This window comes from Nerophis lumbriciformis, linkage group LG38 (assembly GCF_033978685.3).
Source record: "Nerophis lumbriciformis linkage group LG38, RoL_Nlum_v2.1, whole genome shotgun sequence".
Lineage (NCBI taxonomy): Eukaryota > Metazoa > Chordata > Actinopteri > Syngnathiformes > Syngnathidae > Nerophis > Nerophis lumbriciformis.
The window spans coordinates 11195187-11217060 of NC_084585.2; the positions used below are offsets into that span (position 1 = coordinate 11195187).

Below are 21874 nucleotides of genomic sequence, written 5' to 3' on the forward strand. Positions count from 1 at the left end.
AATTAGGCTACAATTAAGGTTTTAGAATGGCCTTCCCAAAGTCCTGTCTTAAACACCATTGAGAACATGTGGACAATGCTAAAGAAACAAGTCCATGTCAGAAAACCAACAAATTTAGCTGAACTGCACCAATTTTGTCAAGAGGAGTGGTCAAAAATTCAACCAGAAGCTTGCCAGAAGCTTGTGGATGGCTACCAAAAGCGCCTTATTGCAGTGAAACTTGCCAAGGGACATGTAAGCAAATATTAACATTGCTGTATGTATTCTTTTGACCCAGCAGATTTGGTCACACTTTCAGTAGACCCATAATAAATTCATAAAAGAACCAAACTTCATCAATGTTTTTTGTAACCAACAAGTATGTGCTCCAATCACTCTATCACAAACAAATAAGATTTGTAGAAATGATTGGAAACTCAAGACAGTCATGACATTATGTTCTTTACAAGTGTATGTCAACTTTTGATCACGACTGAATATGTTGTGAGGATGATAATGTCTTATGAAAGACACACACAGGTATTTATAGACAAAGTCCTTGGCTAAAATGATAGTTAAATCTATTTCTCACACAACTTTGTCTCTCCGTTTGTTGGCTATCTAGCTAGCAAGCTAAGCTAAGGAGCCTGCATCCTGCAGATGTTGGTCCAGACCAGAATGCACTTTTACTAACGTGTTCAAGTCTTTGTTCTTCCACACTTTGTCCACCAGCTGCCTGATGATGCCCGTGTCCAGGATCAGGTTGTGAAGCAGCAAATTGTCACCTAAAGAGAGCGAGGAACACTCCGCTAAATAAATACAGGTATCACAACTTGCATTTGCAGCTAAATACTTGCAGCTAAATCCACAAAAAAGGAATATAATAGGGTCAGGGTCATTGTTATTACGTTTAGGCAACGATAGGTTGATATGATTTCAGGCTTTTAGTGCTCATAAAATAGTTCTGTGATGTTTTTGCACATGATAAAAACAGTTTATCTACACTGTAATCCTGAAAGCAACTGTAGGAAATAACTGTTTTGGCTAAAAAATACTCAACAACACGAATATAGTAATCTGTCAGTCGTTCAAAAATATCTATCTTTGCATGCCTAGTAATCCCTCGTTTATCGCTGTTAATTGACTTTGGGAAATTAAATAAAAAAATAGGAATTATTAAGTATAAAGCAAATGTTTTCATACTTAGACCAGGGGTGTCAAACTCATTTAAAGGCCTACTGAAACCCACTACTAGCGACCACGCAGTCTGATAGTTTATATATATCAATGATGAAATCTTAACATTGCAACACATGCCAATACGGTCGGGTCAACTTATAAAGTGCAATTCAAAATTTCCTGCGAAACTTCCGGTTGAAAACGTCTAGGTATGATGACGTATGGGCGTGACGTCGATGGTTGAAACGGAAGTATTGGGACGCCATTGTATCCAATAAAAAAGCTCAGTTTTCATCGCAAAATTCCACAGTATTCTGGACATCTGTGTCGGTGAATCTTTTGCAATTTGTTTAATGAACAATGGAGACTGCAAAGAAGAACGCTGTAGATGCGATCGGTGTATTAGCGTCTGGCTACAGCAACACAACCAGGAGGACTTTGACTTGGATAGCAGACGCGCTATCCGACGCTAGCCGCCGACCGCATCGATGATCGGGTGAAGTCCTTCGTCGCTCCGTCGATCGCTGGAACGCAGGTGAGCTTCGGTGTTGATGAGCAGGTTGGCGTAGGTGGAGAGCTAATGTTTTTATCATAGCTCTTTCAAGGTCCGTAGCTAAGTTAGATTCAATGGCGTCGTTAGCAACAGCATTGTTAAGCTTCGCCAGGCTGAAAAGCATTAACCGTGTAGTTACAGGTCCATGGTTTAATAGTATTGTTGATTTTCTGTCTATTTGCAGATGATGTGGTCCTGATGGCTTCCTCTGGCCAAGATCTTCAGCTCTCACTGGATCGGTTCGCAGCCGAGTGTGAAGCGACTGGGATGGGAATCAGCACCTCCAAGTCCGAGTCCATGGTTCTCTCCCGGAAAAGGGTGGAGTGCCATCTCCGGGTTGGGGAGGAGATCTTGCCCCAAGTGGAGGAGTTCAAGTACCTCGGAGTCTTGTTCACGAGTGGGGGAAGAGTGGATCGTGAGATCGACAGGCGGATCGGTGCGGCGTCTTCAGTAATGCGGACGCTGTATCGATCCGTTGTGGTGAAGAAGGAGCTGAGCCGGAAGGCAAAGCTCTCGATTTACCGGTCGATCTACGTTCCCATCCTCACCTATGGTCATGAGCTTTGGGTCATGACCGAAAGGACAAGATCACGGGTACAAGCGGCCGAAATGAGTTTCCTCCGCCGGGTGGCGGGGCTCTCCCTTAGAGATAGGGTGAGAAGCTCTGTCATCCGGGGGGAGCTCAAAGTAAAGCCGCTGCTCCTCCACATCGAGAGGAGCCAGATGAGGTGGTTCGGGCATCTGGTCAGGATGCCACCCGTACGCCTCCCTAGGAAGGTGTTTCGGGCACGTCCGACCGGTAGGAGGCCACGGGGAAGACCCAGGACACGCTGGGAAGACTATCTCTCCCGGCTGGCCTGGGAACGCCTCGGGATCCCCCGGGAGGAGCTGGACGAAGTGGCTGGGGAGAGGGAAGTCTGGGCTTCCCTGCTTAAGCTGCTGCCCCCGTGACCCGACCTCGGATAAGCGGAAGAAGATGGATGGATGGATGGATGGATGGATTTTCTGTCTATCCTTCCAGTCAGGGGTTTATTTATTTTGTTTCTATCTGCAGTTAAGCCCGATGCTATCACGTTAGCTCCGTAGCTAAAGTGCTTCACCGATGTATTGTCGTGGAGATAAAAGTCACTGTGAATGTCCATTTCGCGTTCTCGACTCTCATTTTCAAGAGGATATAGTATCCGAGGTGGTTTAAAATACAATAGAATCCACAATAGAAAAAGGAGAGAGTGTGGAATCCAATGAACCCTTGTACCTGAGTTACGGTCAGAGCGAAAAAATATACATCCTGCACTACACTCTAATACTTCACTCTCACGTTCCTCATCCACGAATATTTCATCCTGGCTCAAATTAATGGGGTAATCGTCGCTTTATCGGTCCCAATCGCTCTCGCTGCTGGTGTAAACAATGGGGAAATGTGAGGAGACTTTCAACTTGTGACGTCACGCTACTTCCGGTACAGGCAAGGCTTTTTTTTTTATCAGCGATCTTTATCGTCGTTGTTCTATACTAAATCCTTTTAGCAAAAATATGGCAATATCGCGAAATGATCAAGTACGACACATAGAATGGATCTGCTATCCCCGTTTAAATAAAAAAAAAATTCATTTCAGTAGGCCTTTAAGCTCAGGGGCCGCATGGAAAACAATATTATGGCATAATAACTTAAAAATAAAGACAACTTTAGATTGTTTTGTTTGGCCAAAAATAGAAAAAGCATATTCTGATAATGTACACATTACACATAATCCTCTGGACAAAACACTTTAAGTTAGTTGAGACTTCTGAGGAAAAATTGGTGCAGTTTCAAAGGACACAATAAACTTGGACTTTTTCTCAGCGTATCTACAAAGCCATTAAACTGGACGTCACATACTATCTGGGATGGAACAAAAAACTAAATAGATGATCGCTAATCAATAATAATTAATAATACAATATGGCAATCTGTTTTTTGTTTGCAATAGAACAAATATTTAACATAAAAATGAATTTCCCCCCCCCTTTTTTGGTTTTATAATAAAAAACAAAAAACAGAAAAATCGATCGTTATCCATTAATCTACTAATGTGCTTGAAAGTCAAAAATAGGAATTAAAACATTCCCTGTTCAATGTTTGGAGATATGGTGGATTTCACATGCGCACTGTCTCTTTTCCGTATCGTCGTCTGAGAGTGACCCGGAACAACAACAACATAAAAAGAGGAGCATCGTTTGCCTGCTCAATAGAGAACCGATTAAATGTGTCACTTTCGGTGTCTCTGGACATTAAAAAAATTGTAGAGAACTCTTGACCATGACAGCGTTGTTTTGACGACACTGACACCGTTCTTTGTCTTCTTCTTCTTCTGTTCTACTCACAGACAAGGATCCTGAAAAGAGACACTGTGCATGTGCAATCTACCAGTTTGCTTGCCAACAATTGCTATTGCGACACCCAGTGGATTTTTTTAGAACAGCAGTCTCTTTCATGAAAAAATTGCTATACATTCTTAAAAATGCTAAAAAATTATACACTTAGCAAACTCATCTCGCGGCCTGATTAAACCTGTTTGTACGTTTGACACCCATGACTTACACCATGACATACCTATTTATAACCTTCTAATTACCGTTTTTTTACAAGTATGAAAGCCATGAAATAACTCTGTTACATTATTTTAATCCGTTTACACTAAATTGGCCCGAGTGTGTGAATGTTGTCTATCTGTTAGAGATGCGCGGTTTGCGGACACAACCGCGGATTCGGCGGATTATCCGCGGATCGGGCGGATGAAATTTAAATAAATAAGATTTTATCCGCGCCGCGGGTCGGGTCGGGCGGATTAATGAGATTTTTTTTTTTTTTTTTGCGGGTGGCAGTTAAACCAATTCGGAAATATATATACATAGTTAAATGTTGTTAGCCACATACGAAAAACGAGCAGCACTCTTTGAAACAGGCAATTATTTGTCAGCAGGCACCTGCAGCACGCCACATCAGAAGAAGAAAAAAAAATGGCAACACCGGCAGCAAACGTGGTACGCGACAAACTAAAAAAGGGAATACTAAAGACCAGGGGAAAAAAAGGCCAGAAAAGTTCAGCGTGGACTCGTTTTTATGAGGTTGTAAATCAGGATGACAGCAATGCTGGCTACGTGAGTTGCAAGAGCTGCGACGCTGTGTACGTCTACGACAGTCATAAAACCGGGACATCGAACATGGTGCAAGAGAACAAAGGACTTCTTTCATTTAAGGTTTGTGATAAACCATCAAACTCATTCGTTAAAAGGACTCTATAGTAATATAAAGCGAATTTTTCTGGACATTATCATGCAATAAAAGTTTATTTTTGGGACCGCGATCACCGCGTAATGATTTTTAAAGGTTGCATTACAAACATGTAACTGTCCCATGTGATCAGCCAGTGCGATTGGAAGTCCATGCTCAATTATTGCCTCCATAAATAAAACTTCGGCATTTATCACATCCAAAGAATCTGTTTGGGCGACGAAAAACGTTGAAAGTTTTCCACTTGTATCGCTAGCAACGGCATTAGACTTGTGTTTTTTTGTCCCAAAGTGGTCTTTTACATCGCTAATTCCTCCGTGTCCGATCGAAAAATCTTGTCTGCACAAGGTGCAATTCGCGTAGTTTTCACCCTTTTTTTTTTTTAATTAATGAAAAACCGTATTTTTTATCACTGCACCCGTAACCCGGAATAGGTTGATGAAAACCGTACGAATTACGGGAAAACCGGAGTAGTTGGCAGGTGCCTCACTAATGCCTTGCATCGTCTATATTAGATATAACGGGCGGGTGCGGGCGGATGGCGGGCGGATGCAGTTCTATTCAAACGTTACATCGGGTGGATGGCGGATGGTTGACGACTTTCTGATGCGGTTGCGGATGAAATATTTGCCTATCCGCGCATCTCTACTATCTGTGTTGCGATGAGGTGGTGGCTTGTCCAGGGTGTACCCTGCCTTTCGCCCAAATGCAGCTGGGATAGGCTCCAGTCACCCCGCGACCTCGAGAGGGACAAGCGGTAGAACATGGATGGATGGATGGATAATCCAATATAGTAATGCTGCCTGAGGCTCCCAATCAGGGGCCATGATACTGATTGGTTGGGCAACACTACTGTGGTATTAGTGAAATGAAGTGAAGTGAATTATATTTATATAGCGCTTTTCTCTAGTGACTCAAAGCGCTTTACATAGTGAAACCCATTATCTAAGTTAGATTTAAACCAGTGTGGGTGGCACTGGGAGCAGGTGGGTAAAGTGTCTTGCCCAATGACACAACGGCAGTAACTAGGTTGGCGGAAGCGGGGATCGAACCTGGAACCCTCAAGTTGCTGGCACGGCCACTCTACCAACCGAGCTATACCGCCCATTTAAATTAACTAAAAGTATTAGTACTTTTAGTTAATTTAGCCATGTTATGCTAAAAATGCAATGTTTGAAAATACATTGAATATGCTTTAAAAAACTAAATTTGTGATTGAAGCCGCAAACTTTGAAGCGTGATGTGGCGAGAGACCACTGTTATCACGTTAGCGCTTGTATCGTACAGGGAGAGTTTAACACTTATATTACAGCAGGGGTGTCAAACTTAGTTTAGATCGGGGGCCACATGGAGAAAAATCTACTCCCTAGTGGGCCGGACTGGTAAAATCACGGCATGATAACTTAAATAAAGACCACTTCAGACTGTTTTGTTTGTTTAAAAATAGAACAAGCAGATTCTGAAAATGTACAAATCATGTTGTTTTTTTACACTGACATGTTTCGGTTAATAGTATTCTACCTTTATTTGTCAATTTCTGAATAAATTATGTGATAATGTTCATCAGTCAACTCCATACTTGCCAACCTTGAGACCTCCGATTTCGGGAGGTGGGGGGGGGGGGGGGGGGGGGTGGCTAAGAAATACTTGACTTTCAGTGAATTCTAGTTATAAATATATATTTCTTTTATTGTATATATATATAAATATAAAAGAAATACTTGAATTTCAGTGTTCATTTATTCACACATATACTTGTTGAGTTAAGGGTTGAATTGTCCATCCTTGTTCTATTCTCTGTCACTATTTTTCTAACCATGCTGAACACCCTCTCTGATGATGCATTGCTGTGTGGCACGCACAAAAGTGCTTCATCAAATGCACTAGATGGCAGTATTGTCCTGTTTAAGAGTGTCACAACATTGCTGTTTACGGCAGACGAACTGCTTTACGGTAGACTAAAACGTGACTGCTGTTGTGTGTTGTTACCGCGCTGGGAGGACGTTAATGAAACTGCCTAACAATAAACCCACATAAAGAACCAAGAACTCGCCCTCGATCATTCTACAGTTATAACGTCATTGGGCAGGCACACCGTTTATATTGTGGGAAAGCGGACTCAGGTCCGCATGGACCTGAGTCCGCCTGAATTTCGGGAGATAATTTGTGCCGGGAGGTTTTCGGGAGAGGCGCTGAATTTCGGGAGTCTCCCTGAAAATCCGGGAGGGTTTGCAAGTATGGTCAACTCATTAGTGTTAATTTATCTATCAAGATTAAAAAATATCAAAATCAAATTACAGGATGTTATTTATGTAGTTTGCTCATTCTCCTCGACTGATGTACTAACATCATGTGGTTTTTTTTTTTTTTTTTTTTTAAATATATCATCTACAAAGATACAAAGAATTGCTATTACGACATCTAGTGGACACATTTAGAACAGCAGTTTCTTTCATTCCAAAATTTTGGCTCATTTTTATACTTAGCAAACTCATCCCGCGGGTCGGATAAAACCTGTTCGCGGGCCTGATCCGGCCCTCGGGCCATACGGTTGACACCCCTGTATTACAGCAAATAAATGTTTTCTTTAAAGCACATTTTTGGTTAACATATTTTTATGGTTATTTCATACATATTCTATGTGCAGTATAAAAAGATGGTGCTTCCTGCATACCACCAGTTGTACTCAATGAATCAGACCTTCAATGTTATTGCAATTCATTCTAATTGGTCACTTTAGCAAGTGCACACAGCTCTACACTGTAATGCGAACAACATGGCAGCGGTCCAGGTTGGTCCCCCAATATTTAAAGCACTAAAGTAGCTGATAGGGGTTGCCATGGTGATGAGAGAACCTATAAACTGCTCATTCTAAACTAGTGTAGCATCCTCATCAAGTCTCGCACTAAATTGCATCATTGAAGACCACGACCTTAACGCGCTGTGACATTAAAGTCAGAACAGAGGTGGAGTCAGACTGACATTGTTTGGAGTCCGGGGTCACTTTCTCCATGAGCGCAATAAAGTTGAGCAGGAATTCCGTGTTGTTGTTGGACAATTCCAGTTCGTTGCAGTACTCCCTGAAGAGCAAAAACATGACAACTGAAGTACAGTTAAGAACTGAACACTTAGGGTCTGATCGAGTGAGATCTAAAAAGTGCTAAATCGTGTGTGCGAATGATAAAAATTGTGTGTACAATTAGTGGGTGTGTTCCGAGTGATCTACGAAGACTGCCGTGTGCAATTGATAATAGGTATTTTGCACATACTAAGATCTGTCACCATGGAGATATTCATCTTAGTAATATTCAATTGCTTGGATTTGAATGACGTCACATCCGGCTCAATAAATATGCGTGCTTTTCGAGAGCCAACATCGGTTCTCAATGGGTACGAGCGGCCATTTCACCTTTCTCAAAAGAAATACGCCCTATGCTTGTGTTGTTTTCGGCTTTACGCACCATTCAAATCGCAAAAAGGATAAACATTTCTTTAAAGTTTCTCGAGAGGTAATGAAGAAAGGCGGAAGAGTACGGTATTTTTACGAAAAACGACGAGAAAAGTTGCATGCACACCAGTCCAAGGGAGCAGAGCTGAAGAATGCACGAGTTGGCAGTGGTCACTTCGTTAAAGGTTTATTTGATACACTTTTAACATTTATTAATACACATTATTATTTTGATATTATTTGTAATCCTTAAAGGGGAACATTATCACCAGACCTATGTAAGCGTCAATATATACCTTGATGTTGCAGAAAAAAGACCATATATTTTTTTAACCGATTTCCAAACTCTAAATGGGTGAATTTTGGCGAATTAAACGCTTTTCTATTATTCGCTCTCGGGAAGCAATCCGCCATTTTCTCAAACACATTACAAACACCGAGTCAAATCAGCTCTGTTATTTTCCGTTTTTTCGACTGTTTTCCGTACCTTGGAGACATCATGCCTCGTCGGTGTGTTGTCGGAGGGTGTAACAACACGAACAGGGACGGATTCAAGTTGCACCAGTGGCCCAAAGATGCGAAAGTGGCAAGAAATTGGACGTTTGTTCCGCACACTTTACCGACGAAAGCTATGCTACGACAGAGATGGCAAGCATGTGTGGATATCCTGCGACACTCAAAGCAGATGCATTTCCAACGATAAAGTCAAAGAAATCTGCCGCCAGACCCCCAGGAAAAGAGAGCGGATGAGGGTATGTCTACAGAATATATTAATTGATGAAAACTGGGCTGTCTGCACTCTCAAAGTGCATGTTGTTGCCAAATGTATTTCATATGCTGTAAACCTACTTCATAGTTGTTAGTTTCCTTTAATGCCAAACAAACACATACCAATCGTTGGTTAGAAGGCGATCGCCGAATTCGTCCTCGCTTTCTCCCGTGTCGCTGGCTGTCGTGTCGTTTTCGTCGGTTTCGCTTGCATACGGTTCAAACCGATATGGCTCAATGGCTTCAGTTTCTTCTTCAATTTCGTTTTCGCTACCTGCCTCCACACTACAACCATCCGTTTCAATACATGCGTAATCTGTTGAATCGCTTAAGCCGCTGAAATCCGAGTCTGAATCCGAGCTAATGTCGCTATAAACTTGCTGTTCTATCCCCCATGTTTGTTTGTATCGGCATCACTATGTGACGTCACAGGAAAATGGACGGGTGTATATAACGATGGTTAAAATCAGGCACTTTGAAGCTTTTTTTAGGGATTTGCGTGCTGGGTAAAATTTTGAAAAAAACGTCGAAAAATAAAATAAGCCACTGGGAACTGATTTTTAATGGTTTTAACCATTCTGAAATTGTGATAATGTTCCCCTTTAAATGCATTTTTGCTACGAGTGTGTTGTAAAGCCCCAACTCGGCGAGTCCAAACAAAGCAAAACTTAAGAGAATTAAGCTTCTACCAAAGGCAACAATCATGAATGAAGCTTTCAGCACATACACAATGTTGACATCTATAGTTATATTTTTGATAAAGACGGGAAAAACACGCATACTGGCAAACAGCGCGTGCAACAGCAAAAAGGCAACAAATACGCCTGTAGACGCAAAGTTAAATCATGAAATGCAACCTTACCCGAGCAAAAACGATGCATATGATACCGATTTCCTTGACCCAGCCACACACAAAGAAGTTGTAGACCTCCATGCTTTTATCTGTTTTGTCGTGTGGAACGATGTCTGTAGCACAAGATATTTCAATATATCTGGGAACTCCACCGAAGGATAATCCTTGATATCACTCGACAAATCTTTTTTTGATAAAGTATAGGAATATGCTTTTTTGCAGGAAGATCTAGGCCCCTTGTATGCAAACTCAGATAATTCACAGTCTGTTAGCTACACAACAGCCATCTCGGCTTGGCTGACCACCACAGTTTTTCCCTTTTGGGAAGAAGTCACGTGTCGGAATAGAATAAAATAGGCTTTATCGTCATTACACAATAAGGACAACAACATTGTGGAATACTGATGGCAGAAAGCTACCATGCAAGGCTCTAACCATGACCCATCAGGAGCAGTTAGGGGTTCAGTGTCTTGGTCAAGGAAACTTCGACATGAGCTCACCAGGCCGGGATCGAACCAATAACCCTCCCAGTTACAAGGCGGCCACTCTACCCACTGAGCCATTACAATATGACATGTGTTTGCCAGTAGACATCATTGTTGACATCATTGTTTTGGTGTTGGCTGTCTCCAAATCAGGCTTTAAGTCATTCATCAGCTCACAGACGGAATTATTGGACAGACAATATGTCTAATATTTTTTTTATTCCTGACAGAAACTTGTTGATTGTCAACATGAGCATAAATGAGGATTCTCTGTTCCTTCATCGTCTGTCATATTGCGAATACCGCATCCTTTTGACTGCGTCACAGTCATTTGTGCGTAGTAACTCTGCCGGTTTGCACTTACATTCCAAAAGTGCTAAACATAGACTCAAAACAGCGCCCGTTAACAGTTTTAGGTTAGATATGCTAAATCAGGGGTCTCAAACTCAATGTACATTCTCAGTGAGGCTGGGCCGCATCAAGTATTCAACAAAAAAGCTTTGTTAAAAAAATTATAATCTTCTCAAATGTCTTTTATTTTTTAACACAAAATAAGATGAACAAATAAACAATTATTAAATAATAGGAAAATACATGTTTGGGGCTGTGGAATATATTTTGATTCCACTTGGTGTCACTGTCCTGTTTAGCCGATGTACGAATAACGTCTCGATGCACGGAGAACGTCATTTCCGCTTCTTTATACGGTCGGCGGATAACAGCCCGGTTGTAGTCCCCTTAGTTTTTGCGCTTAATATTCATGTCTTTCATGGTAACACTATAGCATTTGTAGATGATACAAAGTACCAGGATAGCAGGTGCAAAAAGGCGACTGTTCCCAAAGTGTTTGCTATCTGCCGGGGTGTTGTTGATGTTGTAACGTAATCATAGAAAAACAATTTTTTTTTTTACATCAAATAAAAATATATGCAGCTTTCATCGTGCGAGGCAATGCAAATACAATGCAAATAGCGCCATGCAAATAAAAAATAATGACCCACAAAACTTTTATTCCGCTGCGTACGCATCACTTTGTTTTATTTTGTCAGAGAGCGACATATATGCGTATAATGTCCTGCTGGGCAGCATCTTTTAAAAACTTCGTTAGGTAAGTGTTGCGATTGCAGCGCGCTGGAACGAATGTCCGGGTGTACCCATTAGAAACGAGGCAGCCAACCAGGCACGGGAGAAATCTCCATGGCAACGCTGCTGTCACTTTCACTCATTGAGAAATGTTTCTCTGCTTGCATCAAGCCCGGTCAAATGTCCCGCCCTGAAAGCCATAGCCCCCACCGTGATTGGTAGGTCCGTTCAGCTTGGCACACGAGCTTAGTAGATCATCTTTGAGAGGTATTAAGTTTTCATGTGGATCAGACCCTAAGTGTATGCATCATGTTGATATGGTATAGAGGACAGTCATACTTAGGGGTGTAACGCTATGCCTCCATTCACATTTTGGTTCATACCTCAATTTCGGTTTTATTTTGAGTACAATACAGGAACATAAAACTACTTTGTGTTGGTTAGCTTGAATACTTATTTGAATAAACCACCAATCTGCCACCTTCTGGCAGGTAATTATATAAAAGTACAACACCAACAGTTTCAATAATCAGTTTTCCGCAGTACAGACTTCCACAGCTACTTCTCTCAGTTCAACCAACGTGGTGCACTAAGGCGTTCCCAGGCCGGTTGGAAGACCTAGATCTTCTAGCACCCACCTTCCGGCTAGGCATTGATCAGGAGGCATCTGAATGGTCTCCTTGCCATTGCGAATGAGCAGTGCTTTTACTCTGAGCTCCTCACCTAATCTCTTAGGGTGAGACCCTCCACCCTTCAGCCTCTTGTACTCGTGATCCTAATCTTTCGGTTGCTAACCAAAACTCATGAGCATAGGAACTTAGATGGAAACATTGAGACTACATTGAGACATTTGCTTTTCGACTCCACCATGATGATCCATCATTACGGAAACTGAATTACTGATTAGCCTAAAAAGCTTCATGTCCCTCACTCAGGGCCCTACTCTTTAAGTGTTTGTTTAAGTGCTTTGAAGATACGCATGTTTCTCTTATTCATATTCTCCAATCCACCCTCTAGACATGCCCACCATGTCTTTAAATCTGAAAGATAACACTTCACCTTAGAGGAGGCCGTATCAATCCAGACAGTGCGTGTGTTGTCATGGTCACATCCAGTCTTTTTCCGGCTGGATGTAATCAACAATCAGTCGATGAAACTTGATTTACTTACTTATTATAACCACCCTGATGTTATTTGTGATGTACACATGTTTGTGAAGCAGTGACGCGTCAGGATGGGCTTAGACAGCTGTTTATGTGTGGACAGCAGACAGTTTGATATTAACTGTCAAGAATTATTCTAATCAATTGATAGGCGCTACATTACACAACCCCTGGAAACCATGGAATCACCCGTCTTAATTCAGTTGTTTAATTTTGTGCACCGGACACGTTTCCGGTGAGGGTTGGACTCCGCCAAGGCTGCCCTTTGTCACCGATTCTGTTCATAACTTTTATGGACAGAATTTCTAGGCGCAGTCAAGGCGTTGAGGGGATCCGGTTTGGTGGCTGCAGGATTAGGTCTCTGCTTTTTGCAGATGATTTGGTCCTGATGGCTTCATCTGGCCAGGATCTTCAGCTCTCACTGGATCGGTTCGCAGCTGAGTGTGAAGCGACTGGGATGAGAATCAGCACCTCCAAGTCCGAGTCCATGGTTCTCGCCCGGAAAAGGGTGGAGTGCCATCTCCGGGTTGGGGAGGAGATCTTGCCCCAAGTGGAGGAGTTCAAGTACCTCGGAGTCTTGTTCACGAGTGAGGGAAGAGTGGATCGTGAGATCGACAGGCGGATCGGTGCGGCGTCTTCAGTAATGCGGACGCTGTATCGATCCGTTGTGGTGAAGAAGGAGCTGAGCCGGAAGGCAAAGCTCTCAATTTACCGGTCGATCTACGTTCCCATCCTCACCTATGGTCATGAGCTTTGGGTTATGACCGAAAGGACAGGATCACGGGTACAAGCGGCCGAAATGAGTTTCCTCCGCCGGGTGGCGGGGCTCTCCCTTAGAGATAGGGTGAGAAGCTCTGTCATCCGGGGGGAGCTCAAAGTAAAGCCGCTGCTCCTCCGCATCGAGAGGAGCCAGATGAGGTGGTTCGGGCATCTGGTCAGGATGCCACCCGAGCGCCTCCCTAAGGAGGTGTTTAGGGCATGTCCGACCGGTAGGAGGCCACGAGGAAGACCCAGGACACGTTGGGAAGACTATGTCTCCCGGCTGGCCTGGGAACGCCTCGGGATCCCCCGGGAGGAGCTGGACGAAGTGGCTGGGGAGAGGGAAGTCTGGGCTTCCCTGCTTAGGCTGCTGCCCCCGCGACCCGACCTCGGATAAGCGGAAGAAGATGGATGGATGGATGGATGGAATTTTGTGCACCTGGGGATAGGTTGATTGGCAACACTAAATTGGCCCTAGTGTGTGAATGTGAGTGTGAATGTTGTCTGTCTATCTGTGTTGGCCCTGCGATGAGCTGGCGACTTGTCCAGGGTGTACGCTACCTTCCGCCCGATTGTAGCTGAGATAGGCTCCAGCGGCCCCCCGTGACCCCGAAGGGAATAAGCGGTAGAAAATGGATGGATGGATGGAATTTTGTAGCAAAAAAGTCATTTCAAATGGCAACTTTCTAGCTTTGACAAACACTAAAATACATCAAGACTATGAATTGTGGTGGTCAGTAACAGTTAAATGTTTATATATGAATGAAATAATTATATTACTCAAAATATGGAATCACCCTGTGAATCTCAAAAGCTAACACCTGCATCAGATGAAATCTGTTCGTTAGTCTGCAGTTACAAAGGAGTGTTCACACCTTGGAGGGCTGTTGCACCAGTTGGATTGACATTAATCATAGCTCCAACACGAGATATGTCAATACAAATCGAGGAGAGGATTATCAAACTTCCTCAAGAAGGTAAATCATCACGCAATGTTTCAAAAGATGTTGATTGTTCACAGAAAAATCTGGACCAAACCACATGGGAAGGTTGTAAAAGGCAAGCAGACTGGTACACCATGGAAAACAAAGTGTCAAGACAGAAAATGTAAAGATCTAATGTCTTGAAAACCGAAAATGCACAGCAACTCAAAGAAAAAATGGGCAGAAACTAGAGTCACCGTCTGTAAGCAAACTGTAAGAAACCGCCTAAAGGAAATGGACGTGAACACAGAAAAGCTCAACAAAAGCCGTAATTAACACTTTAACAGAAAAACAAAGGTTTCAATTGACTAAGGAAAAGCAATCTTGGACTATGGATGACTGGGGGAAATACATATTTAGTGATGAATCATGAATCTGCATTGGGCAAAGTGGTGATGCTCAGATGCTGGAACTTATGTTTGGTACCGTTCCAATGAGATTTATGAAGACGACTTCCTGAAGATTTCCACATTTCCACAATCACTGCATGTCAGGTAATGGCACTGGGCTGTCATTACAGCTTCAATAAACGCACAAGTTTACATTGACATTTTGGAAAATGTTCTCATTCCATCATTCCAAAGGATGTTTGGGGATGATGACATCACTTTTCAAGAAGATAATGCATCTTGCCATAGAGCAAAAACTCTAAGGACTTTCCTTGTAATGTCGTGACCTGCAAATAGTCTGGATCTCAATCCAATGAGTCAAAAATATTGAAGTTGAATGATATGCTAAAATTGCAAACAGCTAAAATGATGTATAAAGCAAACTATAATCTGCTACCCAAGAATGTACAACAATTCTTCTCAACTAAAGAGGAGAAAAATAACATTAGAAGAAAAACTAACTTAAAACATTTGTATGCTCGTACAACACTAAAAATATTTGGCATATCAGTATGTGGAATTAAACTATGGAATGGGTTAAGTAAATAAGTTAAACAATGTACTGATATGATCCAGTTGAAGAGGTTGTTCCAAGTATTAGTGCTTACAAAGAACAAGGAAGAAGAATTGGGAGAAATACCTTCAACTTTTTTGAAAACGGGATATTCTTCATATCAGTACGTTTATGACTGACTTAATTATATATTGCAAGAACTGCTGTATTAATCATTCACTGATGTAATTGTGTTCCAAAAAGAAGACAGTAAATGAACATATGTATTTGTAAACGCTCTGAAGTGGGAAAGGGGTAAGGTTAAATACGCTTTGCTTCTTCCTACTCCTTTTCGGACATGATCTAAAGAGAAATGATATGAAATTGTGTGATGTATCATACTGTAAGTGTCTGCACTGGCTTCCTGTGCACTTAAGAAGTGACTTTAAGGTTTTACTACTTATGTATAAAATACTACACGGTCTAGCTCCGTCCTATCTTGTCGATTGCATTGTACCATATGTCCCGGCAAGAAATCTGCGTTCAAAGAACTCCGGCTTATTAGTGATTCCCAGAGCCCAAAAAAAGTCTGCGGGCTATAGAGCGTTTTCTATTCGGGCTCCAGTACTATGGAATGCCCTCCCGGTAACAATTAGAGATGCTACCTCAGTAGAAGCATTTAAGTCCCATCTTAAAACTCATTTGTATACTCTAGCCTTTAAATAGCCCCCCTGTTGGACCAGTTGATCTGCCGTTTCTTTTCTTTTCTCCTCTGCTCCCCTTTTCCTTGAGGGGGGGGGGGGCACAGGTCCGGTGGCCATAGATGAAGTGCTGGCTGTCCAGAGTCGGGACCCGGGGTGGACCGCTCGCCTGTGCATCGGCTGGGAACATCTCTACGCTGCTGACCCGTCTCCGCTCGGGATGGTGTCCTGCTGGCCCCACTATGGACTGGACTCTTACTATTATGTTGGATCCACTATGGACTGGACTCTCACAATATTATGTCAGACCCACTCGACATCCATTGCTTTCGGTCTCCCCTAGAGGGGGGGGGTTACCCACATATGCGGTCCTCTCCAAGGTTTCTCATAGTCATTCACATCGACGTCCCACTGGGGTGAGTTTTTCCTTGCCCGTATGTGGGCTTTGTACCGAGGATGTCGTTGTGGCTTGTGCAGCCCTTTGAGACACTTGTGATTTAGGGCTATATAAATAAAGATTGATTGATTGATTGATTGATGTTCGAAATAAACTAAAAAAAAAAAAGAAAGAAAGAAGAATGTCACATGTGTGGTGGAAATTGAAGAAAATGGTCCATGACAAGACTTAAACCTGCAAAGCAGATCTGACAACAGCAATCAGAGAAAGGTGGAGCAAGATTGATGAAATTGTTTGTCACTCGTTAAATCCATGCTCCAGAGACTGCAAGCTGTTATAAAAGCCGAAGTGGCGCAACAAAGTACTAGTGGTGTGTTGGGGTGTGCTCATGATTCCATCATTTCATTCTACTCTAATCTAAAAATGAAACTGTTACGGACTACCACAATGTATATTCTTCATTTCTTTTAGTGTTTCTTAAAGCCAGAAAGTTGCAATTTGAAATGACTATAGTTTTGTCTCATGTCTGTTATCTGCTTTATTTTCTACAAATGTAAACAACAAAATATGGTGATGCCAACATTTCCAGGGGTTGTATATTTATTTTTTTTCTTAAATATTCACATTGTTCAATGATCACAGTCCGGATGTGATGACCATCCGTCAGTGCCAGGATGTTCGAACACGGCAAACTGCTATTTTGATAGTTAATGCAGCATCTCAGTGAATTTTTGCAGGTGCCTCAATTGCAGCTAAAGTACCACTGATAGTCACACACACACACTAGGTGTGGTGAAATTACCCACTGCATTTGACTTGTTCCACCCCCTGGGAGGTGAGGGGAGCAGTGAGCAGCAGCGGTGGTAGCACTCGGGAATCATTTTGGTGATTTAACCCCCAATTCCAACCCTTGATGCGGAGTGCCAAGCAGAGAGGTAATTGGTTCCCTTTTTACAGTCTTTGGTATGACTCGGCCGGGGTTTGAACTCACGACCTACCGATCTCAGGGCGGACACTCTAACCACAAGGCCACTGAGCAGGTTTGTTAGTTTCCTGAAATATAATTTTTTCACTTATACGGCGTGTGGAAGCAAATATACTCATTTAAAGGTTGCTCCACCCAGAGTGTGCATCTTAGATGAAGGAGCACAGTGACAAGGGGAGACTGTTGCAGAGCCAGAATTCGTGCAATTGCACAACTTTTTTCATTCAAGTCTCTAAATGAAGCCTAGGGTTGTACGGTATACCGATATTAGTATAGTACCGCGATACTAATGAATCATATTCGGTACTATACCGCCTCTGAAAAGTACCAGTCCTCCACCCCCCCCCGCACCCCTGTCGTCACGTCGTGTCATTGCTGGTTTACGAGCAGACGAGCATGTTCGGCAGCGCACAATCACGGAGTACTTACAATCAGACACAGTGTGTAGACAGAAAAGGGAGAACGGACGCATTTTGGCTTAAAAACTACCGATAAAGGTGAAGTTATAACACTGAAACGCCCTCAGGAAGAGGTGCTTTAAGACATAGCAAGCTAGCTAGCTGCTAAAGTCCAGCCGCAGTCTGCAGTGTTTTAGCTACTTCTAAATCACTAATCCTCGCCTCCATGGCGACAAATAAAGTAAGTTTCTTACAAGTATCATCCCTGCAGGAAAAGGAATAGCTAAACATGCTTCACTACACACCGTAGCTCACCGGCGTCAAAATGTAAACAAACGCCATTGGTGGATCTACACCTGACATCCACTGTAATGATACCAAGTACAGGAGCGTATCTAGACCAGTGGTTCTTAACCTTGTTGGAGGTACCGAACCCCACCAGTTTCATATGCGCATTCACTGAACCCTTCTTTAGTGAAAAATAAAATGTTGTTTTTTTTCAAATTCAAGACAAAGTTGTATGTTTTTTTTACGGGTGCACAAAATGAACCGTGCATGAACATCACCTTGTTCAAAGATCAAAACCAACACAGTGCATGAACTCACAACAAGTTACACACCTGCCAATCAGTGTGACTTCTGCTGTTGCCATAGCCATAATACACCAATAGGGAGAAGTTTTTATTTACACGATGACTCGGGTGTGTCTCGACCTACGCGGCGGAGACTCCACCGAACCCCTGAAGCCAACATACCGAACTCCTAGGGTTCGATCGAACCCAGGTTAAGAACCACTGATCTAGACGATACTACTACGATTACGTCAATAGTTTTTGGCATCACAACATCTTCTTTCGTTTAAAAAAAATAATTACAGTATATTATGTTTATAAACTCAGGAAATATATCCCTAGACACATGAGGACTTTGAATATGACCAATGTATGATCCTGTAACGACTTGGTATGTGATACATACCTAAATTTGTGGTATCATCCAAAACTAATGTAAAGGATCCAAACAACAGAAGAATAAGTGATTATTACATTTTAACAAGTGTAGATAGAACATGTTAAAAGACAAAATAAGCAGATATTAACAGTAAATGAACAAGTAGATTAATAATCATTTTTTACAGTTTGTCCCTCATGATGTTGACAAAATAATAGAATGATAAATGACACAATATGTTACTGCATATGTCAGCAGTGTTATGATCCGCTGCCCGGATCATATTTTTGTTTTTGTTTTCAAGTCACTTGTGTTTTCAGCACCTCTTGAGTTTGTTTCTGTTGCCATGACGGCAGATTATAGTCACCTGCCTCTGGTTAGTGTCCCGGACGCGCACCTGTTGCCCGGGCACTAATCAGAGGGCTATTTTAGTTTACGCGCTGGCCTCATTCGGTCTGTTGGTTTTGTTTGCTCCTACGCAACAAGTTACGCTCCTAGTTTCGCTCATAGTTTACATTTTTGATATTAGCATCTTTGCTACCCTCTTGTTTTCCGTGCCGTGGTGCACCGCGCAGCATTTTGTTCTGCAATCAGAATAAATCATTTATTCTCACCTGCAAGCCGCTTCCTGACATCCCTCTGCATCTTGAAAAGACGACCTCCGGCATCACAATGCCTCGTAAGCGTAACAAGCAGACTAATTAGGAGCCTTTGTTTGCTTACTTACTAATATAAGACACGTTGTCTTGTATGTTCACTATTTTATTTAAGGACAAACTTGCAATAAGAAACATATGTTTAATGTACCCTAAGATTTTTTTGTTAAATTAAAGCCAATAATGCAATTTTTGTGGTCCCTTTTTTTTTTTTTTTTTAAGAAAAGTATCAAAATAATTTTGGTACCCGTACCAAAATATTGGTATCGGGACAACACTTAACGTGTACCGTACAAAAACCGTGGTAGAGTTACACCCCCAGTACTACATGTATAGTACACACAGTAAACATGCAGCGCCATTCACATTTTACAGTAAAGATGACACATTGGTGAGAGTGTACAGTACAATGCAAACACACGATGTAGGAAACGGTGGAGGTGGTGTGCCGTTAAAAAAAAACAAACACCTGCTGATGATCAAAAAGGGCCACAATAAAAACACCAAACGTTCCACACAAGCTACCTGGGAGCAATGAATACATGTCCTTCAGACTCAAAACTGTTTGGCAGCAGTGACTCAAAATCTGCAACAGAAAGGAGGAAGATTATCTCGGAAGAGGAGGAGGCTGTGGAGGAAGGGGCGGAGTTGTGGCAGCTGTTCTTCACATGTGCGAGGGAGGGGTGGGGTAACAAACCATGGCGACATTAGCGTGAGCCACTATGATGCCTCCAATGGAACCTGACCTCCAGGGATTTGCTTTCCTTACTCAAGCTTTAATGCCGCGTTTTGGGACGTCTGAGAAGTGGCGTCGTGTCGAGTCGGCAACTTCTCAGACGCGCGACGACAGCGAGCGCGTGACGGGTCAGGCAGGCATCAACATGGCCGGGGGAAGGGAGGCGGTCGCCCCTCAGACTGGCAGGCGGAGGCCGAGAGGACGCTCAAGGGCAGGAGATGCACCGCATTGTGACGAGCATTTGAAGGCAACGTCACCTGCGCCATCTTCAACACGCCTGATGATCGTTTGCTGACGGCTACAATCGGGTGCCCGGTTAGTGTGCGCTAGAGATGCGCGGATAGGCAATTTATTTCATCCGCAACCGCGTCAGAAAGTCGTCAACCATCCGCCATCCACCCGATGTAACGTTTGAACAGAACTGCACCCGCCCGCCATCCGCCCGTTGTTATATATCTAATATTAATTAAAAAAAAAAAAAAAAGGGTGAAAACTACGCGAATTGCACCTTGTGCAGACAAGATTTTTCGATCGGACACGGAGGAATTAGCGATGTAAAAGACCACGTTGGGACAAAAAAACACAAGTCTAATGCAGTTGCTAGCGATACAAGTGGAAAACTTTCAACGTTTTTCGTCGCCCAAACAGATTCTTTGGATGTGATAAATGCCGAAGTTTTATTTACGGAGGCAATAATTGAGCATGGACTTCCAATTGCACTGGCTGATCACATGGGACAGTTAATAATGTAATGCAACCTTTAAAAATCATTACGCGGTGATCGCGATCCCAAAAATAAACTTTTCTTGCATGATAATGTCCAGAAAAATTTGCTTTATATTACTATAGAGTCCTTTTAACGAATGAGTTTGATGGTTTATCACAAACCTTAAATGAAATTCCATGGCCACCGTCCTGCTCTCTATATCAACCAGGGTGAGCCCCACCCCTTTCGTGAGCGCACTGCGAAAACGGACGAGGCGGGGTGTCGGTGCGGTGGGCGCGGTAGTGACCCTGGACGTGCGTCGGGCCCTTCTCGCGGATCGCCTCAGCTACGGCTCCCGGTGGGGCCCTCTCGGGGGAAGGGGCCTCGGTCCCGGACCCCGGCGAGGCGTCCCTTCTCCGCTCCGTAAAAGTGTCCATCTCTTTTCTTTTTTTTCCTTCTGTTGTGGCATATGCAGCAGGTGCCTGCTCGTTTTTCGTATGTGGGTAACAACATTTAACTATGTATATATATTTCCGAATTGGTTTAACTGCCACCCGCAAAAAAAAAAAAAAAAAAAAAAAAAAAATCTAATTAATCCGCCCGACCCGACCCGCGAGCGGATAAAATCTTATTGTTTTTAATTTCATCCGCCCGATCCGCGGATAATCCGCGGACTCCGCGGTTGTGTCCGCAAACCGCGCATCTCTAGTGTGCGCCCACAATGCCGTGCAAGTCCGGGGGTCAGGGTTCACTTAGGGAAGTGTTGGCGGCCCCTGGCGGTCTGAGGGGTGAGTCGAAGGTGGGGGGGGAGGGGGGCTGTGCGAGAGGAGTGGCACAAGCTGATGGAGACAAGGGTTAGAGAGGGAAGTCAGCTGCACCAAGCTGACGCCTGAACACATGGGCGGGTGAGGGGTGTGTGGGGAGGGGGGCTGTGT

At 43.1% G+C, this 21874-nt stretch overlaps 2 protein-coding genes across 5 annotated transcripts in view; one reads left to right on the top strand and one right to left on the bottom strand.

Moving 5' to 3' along the window:
• Positions 1-2265, top strand: part of abhd14b (abhydrolase domain containing 14B) — a 52891-nt gene extending 50626 nt beyond the window's left edge. Inside the window, exons 6-7 of the transcript XR_009811819.2 lie at positions 712-802; positions 1896-2265. The gene's annotated coding sequence lies outside the window, so the exon portion shown is untranslated. The remainder of the gene's footprint in view (positions 1-711; positions 803-1895) is intronic.
• Positions 1-21874, bottom strand: part of cacna2d2a (calcium channel, voltage-dependent, alpha 2/delta subunit 2a) — a 629987-nt gene that overhangs the window by 28677 nt on the left and 579436 nt on the right. For all 4 annotated transcript variants that reach the window (XM_061932344.2, XM_061932346.2, XM_061932343.2 and 1 more), the window contains 3 exons: positions 20023-20083; positions 7968-8065; positions 674-764 (listed from right to left, as the gene is read on the bottom strand). In XM_061932344.2, the coding sequence (XP_061788328.1) occupies positions 674-764; positions 7968-8065; positions 20023-20083 (250 nt within the window). The remainder of the gene's footprint in view (positions 1-673; positions 765-7967; positions 8066-20022; positions 20084-21874) is intronic.